Genomic DNA, 13820 nt, shown 5'->3' with positions numbered 1-13820 from the left:
CCTCTAACCCCTGGCTGCAGGGGACAAAAAAGCTGCAGGAGAGAGTAGGCAAATGGAGAGAGCTGACTGTCAACCTGACATTGGTTCTGGAGCAGATAGCAGCATCAGAGCAAACTCATTCACAGAAACAAGGCATGAAGAGATAACACTAGAAAATATGAGCAAAATGGAACTTGCTTCCTTGCCACTAAATTGTCAGCTTTATGGGACTTCATGCTGAACAGTATGAAAAAAAATCCAATTTGCTTTGAAGCACATTAGTCTAACATCCTAATTATTGTTTACATTGCCATTTGCCTTCTATTAAGAATTGAATAATTACCCAGTGCTCCATAGTTTAAAAATACAAGCAAACAGGATTATCTGGGTAATTAAGACACTGTACTGCAGCTTTGTAGTGTGGCTGTACAAAGCATTCACATATACAAGCAGAAGCAATAGTTATTGATCTCCTGAGTTCAAATAATGTTTCAGAGGGAGCTCCAGCTCGTAAGATGGGTCCCTCATTAGAGAAAGGTGACCAATTGCTTTTGACAAGTGCGGAGGGGACACAGGACACTAGAGTCAATCTTCCCTCTGGTCTTAACCACAGACATCCTACATGCCTCTGGGAAGGTTCCCTAGTCTTCCCTCCTCCAGGTGCTGCAGCACAAGAGCATCCCTCCTCCTCTTCCTCCTGCCCAGGACCCCACCTTTGCTCAGGCTGCTGAAACCACCGCCTCTGCGCAGCCTGAGCCATGCAGCACCATGCCCCCAGTGAATCCAAGGCCTGTTTTCCTAGCACACCTCTTTCACTGAGTTTGTATAGATTAATAATAGTGAGATTGAAACCCACCCATCTAAGGAAAAAATAAAAAGCAAACCAGCAAATGGAGTGTTTTCGAGGTATCCATGACTAAATGAGCCAAAGCAAATACCAACTGTACAGCATAGCTTTCCCCCCCCCCTCCTTTTTTCCTCCAAACCTTAATAGCCCATCCATATTGTACTTTAAACAGCATGACTTCCCCTTCTGGGTGACTATTAGGACAAAAGCAAAGTTTTTGCACGTTCCTTTGTTATTTTAAAGAGCCTTTCCTCCATTTAATTATGCCACCAGGTTTCACACTGCGCAGTTTACTACCCCTGTGAAATTACCTTCAAGTTAAACACTAATTGGACATCCAACAAAAACGAAAACTCCCCACAACCATGTTTTTCCTTCTGGTTTCTTATAGGATGTAGCCCCAACACGATCGGGGTCCCAATTTCATACCACTGATTTATAAAGACACAAAATGAAAACCAGTACTTTAAAGAAATACAGTACATTCATACAGCATGTGTTCTAACTTATATCAATAAACCTTTCAACAAATCCATTCTGAACAAGCCTGTGTTTTGGGAGCATTTAATGAGCCTCAGCTTTATTTCAAGCCAAAGGCAATTTTAAGTAAAGTTGAAATAAAGCAAAGTTAAAAAGAAAAGAAAGCCACTAAAACCAAAAATAAAATAAAATATGGGTTCTCGTATAATCATGAGGCTTAAGAAAGCAGAACTTTTCTCACAGATTATTTTCTTTCAATAAATAAAGACAGCAGAGCATTTCTGCATGTTTACTTACCCAAGTGCCAGGAGCCCCTTTTCACCACACTATAACCCTGGGCCAAGGCCACTTCTGCAGACTGTAGAGCAAAGGGAAGGGCACTAGACCAGGCCTGAGCAGGTCCTTGGTACAAAGCAGAGTAAGTGTCCAGAGAAAGTGTAATGCTTTTTTATGCATGTGTGTGCACAGAAGGGATCCCACCTCCTGAACCTGGTCATCCCCCAGCTGAGGATGCAGATATAGAAGGGCTTTGTGGTGGAGAACATATAGAGGAGATGACACACAAGAACCTGCAGCCCCACCAGGCACAAGAAGCAGCACTTCTATACCCCAGCCATCATTCTGCAGAGAAGGCCAGGGTTTTGGAGCACAGCAGTCTCCCACAGGCTGGCTTGAAGCTGCAGTTTGGGCAAGAGCGACAGTCAGCCATAGTCAAGAGGAGACTTCGAGACATGACGAGCACACTGTGCAAATATTACACTATCTCTTAAACAAAGAGATCAAAAAAAAAAAAATAAAACCAGAATCCATTTGCATAAAATCCAAATCTTTGAGCTCTGCATAAACAGAAGGAGATTTTGGCTGCCTTTTCCAAAGGAAGCTCTTATCTCCTTTGTGAAGTGGGGAAATGGGTGTGCTACTTTGCATGAGGGTGTATACAAAAGATGTAAATGAGGAATTTGCTGCGTGCAAAAGGCAAAGCTGGCGACAGCTGCCAATCCCCATTCACAGGGAGAGCCTCCCTAGTCTCTAGCAGGAGGAAGGAGAAGGGAACCAACATGTTTGCTTCCCAGGGAGGTGAAGCAGGCTCTGAATATTCATAAAATGGCCATTTAGTCATGGGAGTGTTAATTGTCTCTGATTCACAAAACTGTGTGACCTCACCTGCTCCCTGCAATATTTGAAAAGGATATGGCATAATGGAACAAAACCAGATAAGATATTTATCTCACAAGTTTGGGGGGCTTTTTAATGCAGTCTCAAAAGACCTTAGTGTATGCTGAGCATTTCTTTAATCACTTCTCACAGGCGCAATAAAGACCAAGCTCAGTGGAGCATATTATTAGACAGATAATAACCCTTACCCAGCCAAGATCTAAATACCAAACTCATCACACACAAGATGAGCTGTCTGGAAAGTGTTGTTTTGCCTTCCCCCCCCCCCCCCATAAGAACACACACAAAACCCAGAAGATGGGCTGTAAGTCCCACAAAAGACTACGTGGACCTACCATGAAATTCATACCACCACAACAGCTCATCTGGCTTTCATTCTGAGGATCGTGCTTTTTACCAGTAATACACAGAATAAGGACCAGATATTGCTCCCCTGTGTACTAGCAGAAATTTTGTCAGGAATTCAGAAGGAAGCAATCCCAGCCCTTCTCCAAGCAACACATGAAGGGACAACTGCAGCCTCCTTCTGAGGAGGCCAGGCAGGAGAAAAGCAATAGAGAGCCTGTAGTGACATTTAAATGGAGATTTTGAAATGCACCAGGTGGTACCAAAAAAAAAAAAAATTCACAGAGGGAGCAACCCTTGGAAGATCTATTGAGCTACGTGAGAACATAACATAACCAAATCAGCAGAGAAGAGAACCAACTAAATTTGGTTCAGACAGACTGTGTTTCAGTATCACTCCCAGGCCCCGCCTGGTAGCTTCCGTCTTCTCAGCTCCTTTTAAAACATAACATGTTGAGTCTATGCATTTTTTCCCCTCAGCCAAAAATAATCAACCTGAAAAAAAAAAATCCTTCTGAAACCTCAAATCTGCACGGTCTTAGTCACCCTTCTGATTACCCTTTTGTGCAGCCAGACTGTACATCAGTGCTATTCTGACAAAAAAAAGTTATCTATGACTAAAATGGGAAAGTACACACAAATTATTTTACTTCCCCATCCCTACAAAATCCACCATCCAAAAATCTTATCACAGAAAAACATATAATTAGACTGTACCCTTCTGATGTAAACTGAACTGCTGCTTTCAATGATCACAGCCACTCTTCAAAGCCTCTGAGATAAAAAGAATCTTATCATTCAAATTATTACTTCTTAGGGATGCTCTTATCAAAGTTCGAAGGAAAATTCTAAAAACAGCAGTGATATGAAACCAGGACTGAGCCATATTTTAAATGACACTAGATTTTCTGCCAATTGGCCAATTCACAACTCAGAAAAAGCAAGTGTAGATGAAGACAAAGCTGTTGGCTCTCATAACCTTTACAGTATCACAGTAAAAATCTCAACTGTCTCACATATTTATACTAAATGGCAGGTCTAAAATTGAGATTTGTAATTTCACAGCATCAAAATCATCACAGATGGCTACAGTCTATTGCTTCTTTAATCTCTTTTCTCCCTTCCTGCTTGTTCCCCCCCCCCCTCCTTTGAGTAAGAAAGAGACGTGTTTTATCATAAGGAAATCGTAACTAAATCCAAACCACATTATATTAATGTGTAACAAAACAATTTACATAACAATGATGAGTACAAAAGAAGTTGAAAATTACTTTATGTCTCAGCTTTGCCCTAAAGCACTAATTGCCTTAGCCTTGAGATGTGACACTAGTTGGGATAGTCATGTTCCATCGACAATATTCCACATTTATGCTCTCTTAAGTGGATAGCCATTAACACAGAACATTTGAGGGAGAATAAACTGTAACAGAAAATTAAAAAAAAAAAATCCACAACAGCAAACTGGAATTATTTTTTTTTTTTTGCATTAGGTTCACAGCTACAAGTGCATCTGTGAGCAAAGAATCAGTGCTCACCTAATATTTCTACTGATCAGGACCAATTTTGTAGAACCACTGCCATGACACACCTTTGAAGCTTCCCAAATAAGTATGGATTAAATACTTATCTCCTTTTCCTTCCTGCCCTGGGTTTTTGCATATGTGCATACACATGCATTTATGTATGTTCAGTAAGACAATCATCATCAATAAAATCAGCTGGAGAAAAAAAATAGCAGTCAGAGGAAGGACAGTTTTTTGTCATCATATCCAAACACCTCCATACCACCGACACAATTTTTTAAAAATCCCGTTCAAGGTCAGAAAGTCATTAACTCCCACTACAGGAATAACTTTAGATGTGGCTTTCCATTATGCTTCCCCCACACACACACACATCAGAAATTAAGCAAAAGCATCTCAAGGAAAATGCATTATTTAAAAATTAGGGGATTGAGTGAACTTGAAGCAGCTCACAGGACAACCCAAGTGCCAGCTGGTCTGCCCCAGCACTGTACGGCAGGGAGCAGGTCTCAGGAGTAGACACAGAATTCCAACATCAGCTGTGGATCTCCCAACAAGTGCAACTGGCCTGAACTATTTCTGCCCACTGAGCTTTTGTCAAACATTTAAGATCTTAATCAACCCTCACTCTGACCCTAGGATCACAAGGGAAGATGGATGAGGAAACGGACAACCTCTGACCTTTCCTTGTATTTGTTCTGCCACAGCCAACCTACTGAAAAACAATTGAGGTGGAACCTGCTCACCAACTCCAGTCCCAGACCAGCACCCTTTTACAGACTTTCCCAAACTCAAACTCTCTCCCCCTGCCCCCCAGTCCTCTGTACCAAAACCACAGGAATCCTCCTCACTTCGTCCTTCTCCTCCTCCCTTCCAAAAACCTGTCAGAGCAGAACATTTGCTAAACGATGAAGTTAAGAGGGGAAAGAAAAGGGAAAACCTCATTCAATGATGTCAAAGGCCAAACTGCTTTAACAGCCTCACTGGAAACCAGAGAGGAGCTGCACAGTTCCAGTGAGCTTCATGAATTCACCAAGAGGAACTTCCCAGTAAACTGTTCTGGCTGGAGAATGGCAAGTGTGAGAAAAGGAAACCACAAATAACCACTGATGAAACGGGTTTAGCACTTTCAAATTATGTGCTGGCTCAAATACTCTCAAAGTGACTAGCACAGGCCAACTTCACTCTGGAGAGCACAAGAGACAGAATGTTCCTATTGCCTTTGTCAATATGGCATCACCTGATCTTCTTGTTAATTGGGAAAACAGAAAATTGGGTTTCCTAAGCCCAAACTTGCTCAGGTGCAGCTGAGACCCGTTAGGTAAACTGACATTCATCTCTAAGGTCTAGTCCAACACTACAAAAATAAATTCAAAATGCATGTCAGTATAACCACTGCCCACCAGTAAAACCTCAAGAGATTTCCCCTCAACAACACAAGATTTGTTAGGCAATTAGCTCATCACGTCTGGGCCACTGACGCTGAAAAATGGTAGATCTGTGTCAATCAGAGTGACCCAGTGCTGACCTAATAGGCCTTTAGGAGAAAGCAGAATAATCCCTGTGCAATAAACCAAGATGTGCTCCCCCATTCACTTCCTCCTCTCAGAAGCCAGGCTGTAAATGTGTCGAGAAGCTTTGCCCAGAAGTTATTGAGCTATTAAGAGAGTAACAGTATCTCCACAGCCACCAAGGGCTCTCCTCACATCACCCAGTCAGTACAACAGCCACAGGTTCACACATCTCACAATAAACTGGTTTTCAAGTTTCCATCTCACTGGATTAAAAAAAAAAAAAAATATTAAAACAAAAAAAAAGAGAGAAAAAAAAAGAAAAAACCTGCCCAATTTACCCCATAGAGGATGCCCTATCATTGTGGTGCTCATCTTTCAGTTCTCTGTACAGCCCACACCAATTTTATTGCCACTATATCATACCTAAGCTTTTGTCATATAGCAAAAACTCTAGAAATTAAGGTTGAAGTTTACACTTAGTGCTTCTTTCCTAACAAAGCTTAATTTCAACACATATTGCTGAACTTCATATTGACTGTAGATTAGTGTTCAAAAGAAATCAAGTAAGACATTCAAAAGACACCATTCTCTTAGGAGTCCAGCCCAAGAGCTGTCAGTTACTTGCCTTGCTAACTTGTGCTTAGTCTCAAGATCAAAAAAATGACCTCATGAAAAGCACACCAAGAAGATGTAAGGCAATTGGCTCCAAAAAACCTTTTCTAAAAACATGGTTCCAAATCCCCTAAGGAGCTGAGCACCTTCAGTTCAGCACCAGGCAAAATTAAGCTCACTGACCTGTGCAAGAATCCATTTAAGTCTGATCTTAATTTATGCTTACATGAACAAGAGTTTAGCAGCAGAGGCTAAAGATATTTTATTTATAAACTCCCTTCTCTTCTTCCCTAATCTTTTACAACTTCTTTTTCCAGAAAAGGGAGGTGTAGAGAATTTAGGTATTGAGGTTTTTTCTTTTAGGAGAATCTGTCTTTTATACAGACTTTAATCCACAATTCTGCAGCACACAGGATGGGGTGTGTGGGGAGGGGGGGTGGAGGGGGGGGTGGAGACTTCTAGCATTTCTAAGAGTATCCTAGCACCTCTATTATTTAACTGACAATAGAGACTCTCTGAGAAATGAAAATATTTAACAAAGGCAGCAGTGTCAAATATCAAAGGGTATTTAGTGCTAAAAATTTGCGACAAGTAAAACACCAAAGACTTCCACTTCCCAAAGCAGGAAAGTAATCCAGCTAAAACTCCTGTCCCTGCCTCCCAGACTGGTTCTTAACCCACTGCATTATCCAAAGGAGACTTTGCCAGAATTTCCTGTGCTTAACAAAGTTCACTTGAAAGATTTGTCTCTTCAAACAACGGTAGCTCAACTGCACTGTTGTGTAGTCATTCCCATTTCAGTGACTGTCATGAGCCAAATAAAATTTAGGCACCTGCTAGAAAATGTGTTTCACCTTCTGCCTATTATGGCAGTATCATTTGTTTTACATTATGTAATTCTTAGCCTTGCCACCTGGAGCTATTGGACTTCATTAAACCCCTCTGTCCCACCAAATCCCATGTGGCTGTTAATTACTGGCTTTACTCCATTTACTCTCATCTCTGATTCAATTATGCATTCAACTAAGCCCTAATGAAGAGTACAATATGGCTCATCCTACCTTGGCATTCGCCATTGCGTTCTTCATAGCCAGCATTGCACAGACAGTTGCCAATGGGCACCAGCCATTCGCCATCTGCCCCACAGTACATTTTTGGCACATCCTTCTCTTCTGAGTTGTTGACACAGGAGCCACGAACCTCCACCAGAGAGGATGTATCAGCCCCAGTAATGGTGTCTGGAAACTGTGCCAGGTTCCGAACTGTCAACGGGCACTTCTTATAGAAGACACGAACAGAGACCAAAGCAATGCAGGCACCGACATCCTGAAAAGCCAAATAAAACCCTTTCTTGCTGAGTGGTCCTACATCCCGTATCTCTGTATTCAGCTTCATGATCCTGTCTCCAATGTCCACCTGGGTGAAGCTCTCATCAGCAGCAATGGTATCGATCTTGGCAAACTGGCTCTCTCGAATAAAACGCTCCTTATCATTGTTTGATTCGTAGTAATAAAGGTTGAAAGTCTCTTTGCAAGTTCCCATGACGCCCGGCAGGCTGTTGCAGTCTCTGAGTGTGAACTTGATTTCAATATAAACCCTTTGAGCTCCCTCACGGGGAATCCAGTCAGTTCGTAGCCAATTATTCTGACTGGGCTCCATCACATTGCAGACTTGATAGGTGCGGATCGGAGTGTTCTTCTCATCCATAATACTTACTTCCTCCCACTGCAGAGAGGAAAAGGGGAAGAAAAATATATATCTGTATTAAAAGGAACAACTGAGCTTCACAGCAAACAATCTGCACTTTTCCATTAAAGGGAAACAAACAAACAGAGAAACAAAGACAAACGAGCAGACCAAGTCATAGCCAGGACCTCAACTACTTGGACATTAAAGGAAGAATCTGTCCAGGAGAAACGAGTTCCAAATCCAGTAATGCCTCAAGGAGCAAACATGTTTTAAAGACCCTCTGAACCAATCCAAGAATGCTCCATCAACTGACTAGGTTTATTTGCACTACAGTTCAGTCCACAGGACCCTGCTTAGACTAGGGCTACATACAGGACTTCACAGACTCCCAGTGCAGAACTGGCCTGCAGTGTTTTCTCTGCAGTGGATAACATGTGGACTCTGTCTTGTACGTGGGAATATCCAACACTGACATAGCATGACTTGGTCACACAAAAAACACGAGACAGAGAGAATAACATCCACATTTCTGGCATCACTATCACATAGTTTAAAAATTCTTAAGCCAACTCTTATTATTTCTTTAAGCTGCCAACTCCTTTCCTGGGCTACCCATATCCCAGACACTCAGCAAACAGTCTTTACTTCAGAGCTGGGCAGAAATAGCTGTCTACAGAGAACCAGGTCCTTGATTTGGTGGCACTTAGAGAAGGAACAACAGGTAAAGAGACAACAGCATCAGTCTACCAGCAACACCACCATAACTTCATTATCCAAACAGAGTTTCTTACTAGTGGGAAGGCAGAAAAAGAAGGAATATTATATATCCTTTTCTGGAAGAAATGTCAGGAAACAGCTACAGTCATATCATCAAAAACCCAAAAAGGTTAACAGAGAGGTAAAGTACTGAAAGATCAGGGTAGCTTGCATGCTTCAAAACTGTTACACCCCTCAAATCAAGTTCAGGTATCTTCAGAAGTGCCAAACTAAAAGGCAATATGACTATGAAACAACAACAATACATGTAATCCAAGGAGGGTATGGAAAAAAGAGATTCATGAGTTCAGCATGATGAACTTAGAAAAGGAAAGCACACATACTCAACAGTTCTGAAAAAAAATTGTTTTAAGTATTATCAGAAACAGAAGAAAGTTTATCACAGTGCTCTCCTGGTGGTAAGAAAAGGGAAAGTACAGGCATTAGGGAGAGAAACCTTTCCAGAAAAAAATCCAAACTGTAGCACTTCAATTTATATTATTCAATTTATTCTTCTTTTAAAAAATATTAGATAACGATATGCTGACTAGGTTTGCAGGCGATCCAATGAAGCATATAAAGTTATCCTTAGAAAACAGTAATAACTTTAAAGAGACTTCCCAGAAGTGCTTTTCAGAACTACTGAAGCCATGGCTTTGATAAACAGAAGCCTTCTTAATGTTAAAGGGCTTCTTGTATAATATCCTGCATTCTTCTCACAAAGATTGCTCTTATGCAAGTGATTTTTACTTAAAAAGCTTCCAGCTTAGCTGAATCCGTTTATAGAATGACAGCAGTTAGCACCATGAGTCACTAGGAGCAGAAAGAATAATATTTTATTTGCTGCCTAGAGATAACTGCAAATTAAAATGAAGGAGGGGGGAAAAAAAAAATCAATACTCAGCATGTCACTCCTTTTCAGAGAAAAGGAAAAAAATAAATCTTAAAAAGTCATCTATCAATGTAAAGCATAACGTTGTTAGTAAGAAGACAGAGTTGTTTAATTTACAGCTGCCACAGAGCTAGTTTACAGTTACAATATTGTCTTTATGATCCATCACTTTCCATTCTGCTTATCTTCAGATTGTCTATGCTACCTATATTGTGTGTGGTACAAGAGAAAGGAAGAAGCAGAGGGAAATAATACTTGTTGATGGGATTTCCTTTAGTACATTTACACAATGGAGGATGCTGCTAGAGGATTCAATAAAGAGACCGCTGAGGTCAACAGGCAGACAGCAACTGAATTCAGCAACTTTTCCGATCGAGTTCTTAACACACCCATCTCCTGATCAACATACAAATATACAGAGTTGGGTTTATTTCATAAACACACAAGCAAAAAACAAAAACAAACGTGTGTCTTTCTGACAGAGCTGAAAATAACTACAGCTCCAGATTTCCAACCACTCTAAATGACTTGTAACTCTAAGTATGTGGTCAAAGCTGTAACTTTTTGCTTTCAAGCTGAAATTAACTTTTATAATTCAACTCTTCCCACAGTTTAATGATGCAGAGTAAAACATTCTGGGCACAAAACCTGCTTTTCAACTGTGAAATGCAAGAGTAAATCATTAATTACATTTATAATGCAATTCATTAATTCCTCCAGGGCTACTATATATTTGATTACTGCTAGTCACTGCCACATTACTATGTTTATCTACAGCCCTTCTTATCCACACAACCCTCACACCTCAGGAACAGTGTGGTACAGATCTAGAAAAATACTTTTTTTAATAGACAATAAAAGTATACACAATTAAAGAAAAAGACTGAAGGACAGAATCTTCCCAGAAAGATAAAGGAGTTAGTCATTGCTGCTTGAAATAAATCTGCAGCATATGAAGTTAAAGTAAATGCTTTCCAAGCACTGTATCTCAGAGACAGGCCATATACTCTTCAATTTTTCACTACAGGCTTAAAAATAGAACACGCGTATGTAGGTTTAGTGAAACGAGTCACGTCCACAATAAGAGCACACATTTCCTTCTCAAGCTTGCATGGTGCTTTCAGAAGAAACATGGGGGGAAAGGGGGAATCCAACGGTCATTAATAAAATACAGCTGTCCTCTGATCACTGATTCTACTGCTGACTTATTAAAACTTGTATTTTAGGTCTTGTTTTAATACACAGCATAGATACCCCTTGGAGAGCCATATAAAAGGCCCTGTCTCATTAACCGACCTTTCCAGGGTGCTGGATTAACAAGGAAGCCCAACTCTCACCGAGATAGAGCTGTACCTTTCCACACTGTCAAAAGATGAGGGCAATTGCCTGCAAACTGCAGTGAATGTGCACCGGGGGCGCTGCCAGAGGCCTGCCAATCACTCCCCCACTCTTTGAAAAACCGGGTTTTGGGGATAGCACAGTGTGCTCGGGCACAAGCCGGGACCGTAGTCAAGTTCACCCAGAACAACAATGGGGGAGCAAAACAATCCCCCATTCTCCCATGTTATGGTTATTCAGAGCTTATGCATAATGCATCACCAGCCAACGCAACCTCGGATTCCTTCCGCTCACTGCTGTTTCCTTAGCTCTGCTTCTTCTAATTGCGAGTGGGAACGCACACAAAAAAAAAAGTAAATTTGTAGGTTTCCTGAAGAATCCAGTGCTTTGTTGTGCACAGGTCCTGATCTTTCAGCACTTTTCTTTTTCAATCACTTTGACTTTGTTACTTCTGCTTAAGGATTCTAAGCTGCTTTTGCTCATTTAATATTTAAGGGATTTGAGGGTTTTTTACATTAATGTTTAGTGTGCATTGCTGGCATTTTTCTTAAATTGTTCATTTGAAGAAAGAAAAAGCTTTTCTAATTGCTTATTAAAAAAAGTCCCATGAAGTACAGTCTCCTCCATATCCCTGCAACTCCAAAGTCCAACATTCTTGGGAGTTTCCCACAGAAGCACTGGGCACCCTGCAGGTCAGGGCAGAGATGAGGGAGCAGCAAGGTGTCCACCCACTAATATAAAGCTAAACTAAACAAATAAAGCTACCTTGCATGCAGCTCCACTAAGCAAAGAGGCTCTAAGCCCCAGCAACGATCCTCTTATCATCACAACACCACTGGGCAGTGTATTCAAGCAACCTTCTCTTACAATTGTCTTATTTAAAAGTACATCGAAAGAAAGTGCAAGGAAACACCATCAAGCACTGGGTGCTGCAGTTTATCTGTTCAGAGACCTAAATAAACGATGTTTACACCCTGAAATAGGGCAATGTCCCATCACACCAAAAGGTTTATCCTGTATATTCATCCCCACTCCTTCATCCAGAAATAGAACAGCAATTGCCCTGAACATCCCCCAGCCGAGACAGTCCACAGATAAAATAATAGCAGTGAAGAATGCCAATTCAGCCGGCAGATCACATTTCTTGTTGGTATTTCAGTTTTAAATAGGCATCTAAGCCCATGCCTCAACCAATCTCCTAATTCTGAAACCTCTTTTCTGCCCTTTTGGTTTCCACTTCTTCCATGACAGAACTATCCAAAGGGAGTATAGAGTTTCTCCAACAAAGAGTAATTCACTTGGTAAGCCAAGGAAGAAATCTGACCTCCTCACCACAATCAACAATAATCGAGCCATTAGGACTCTCTGAAAGTTACTAATCACCCCCTTTACCCTTTTGATCAGATAGCGGTTTAAAACTTACCCCTCCTTCCAGGGGACTTGCTATCCACCCCAGCTCTCCCTGAACTGATCTGGAATCCAGCAAGGTAACTGCAGAAAGGTACAAATAAAACAGATTAAATTCCAGCTGCCAAGAGGCAATATTAAAACAAATCGTTTACCTGAACGTTTCCATATGTGTGGAGCACGATCGCATCCACCTTCCACTCGAAATGAAATGTTAGTTCCGACCGCGCCAATATCTTAAAACACTTGGAAAGTCTCTCAGGGGTAGGTCCGAGGAATCGCACGCTCGTTTCCCGGCGCGCCGGAGCCGCTCCCGGGCGCGGAGCGGCGCAGTCCCGGCACACCTGCGGGACACAGCGGAGCGCCTCCCGGGAGCGCTGGGCACCGCATCTCCCGCCGCCCGGGACCGCGACCGCACCTTGGCGATAAGCGGACAACCGGTACTTCCCGGGACCCCGGGAGGGCAGCCAAGCACCGAGAGACCTCGCGGGGGGTTCCCGAAGGGACTGGCGCCCCACGCCCGCACCGCGGGACGACCGTGGGCTTCCCCTGCTGAGCCGCCGCCGGACCGTCCCGCAGAACGGGCTGCACCCCGGCCCCGGGGAACGGCGCGGAGCCGCCGAGAGCTCCCGGGAGAACCGGTTTAATGAGCCGCCCTCGCGGCTCGGGGCCGCCCCAGCGCGGCGGCTCCGCTCCCGGGAGCGCTGCGGTCCCGCGGCCCGGCCCGGCCGGGGTAGGGACAGCGCGGGGGGACGCGTGGGGCGGGCGGCGGCCGCTCCGCTCCGCCCCGAGACACCTGTGCCGGTGCCGCGGGCGACCCCCGGAGCGCCGCCGGGGCAGCTCCGCGACCGCCGGACGGGGAGCGACTACATGGGACAGCGCGGGGTAGGCGGCGAGCGCGGCGGGGAGGGCACCGTCGCCAGCCCGGGGGCACCGAACTTTGCCCCCGGCGCCCCGCCAAGGGAGCGCGGAGCCCGGCCGCCGGCAAAGCCTCACCTTCGTTGGCGGGATAGATCCGGGAGCCGGTGACGGCCCCGCAGACGCCGACGAGGAGCGGGAGGAGGGCGCAGATCGGGACCCCGGCCATGCCGCCGCCGCGCTCCGGCCGCGCTATCCCAGCGGAATAAGTGCCTACATGGAGCGCGGCGCGCGATAGACATTGCTGGGGGGGCGGAGCCCGCCCGCCCGTCAGACCCCGCCGCCAATCGCCGCCCGCCCCGCGCCGCGCGCCCCGCCCTGGCCCCGCCCCCGGCTTTGCCGGC

General features: G+C 43.8%; 1 protein-coding gene across 2 annotated transcripts in view; it reads right to left on the bottom strand.

Annotated features, from left to right (window-relative positions):
- EPHA4 (EPH receptor A4) overlaps positions 1-13693 on the bottom strand; it is a 106481-nt gene extending 92788 nt beyond the window's left edge. The window contains exons 1-3 of one of the 2 annotated variants that reach the window (XR_003528788.1): positions 13555-13647; positions 12575-12642; positions 7538-8201 (exon numbers count right to left, since the gene is read on the bottom strand). Coding sequence is in view for 1 of the 2 variants with exons in the window: in XM_027650574.1 (XP_027506375.1) it covers positions 7538-8201; positions 12575-12642; positions 13555-13645 (823 nt within the window). In the remaining variant the exon portion in view is untranslated. Of the gene's footprint in view, positions 1-7537; positions 8202-12574; positions 12643-13554 lie in introns of both variants that reach the window. The other variant, XM_027650574.1, reaches the window with a different exon arrangement.
- Positions 13694-13820: the final 127 nt, after the last annotated feature.

This window comes from Corapipo altera, unplaced genomic scaffold, assembly GCF_003945725.1.
Source record: "Corapipo altera isolate COAL_440 unplaced genomic scaffold, ASM394572v1 54, whole genome shotgun sequence".
In the NCBI taxonomy this organism is placed as follows: Eukaryota; Metazoa; Chordata; class Aves; order Passeriformes; family Pipridae; genus Corapipo; species Corapipo altera.
The sequence above is the reverse complement of the archived record's forward strand: the minus strand, read 5'-3'. Positions and strand labels throughout refer to the sequence as shown.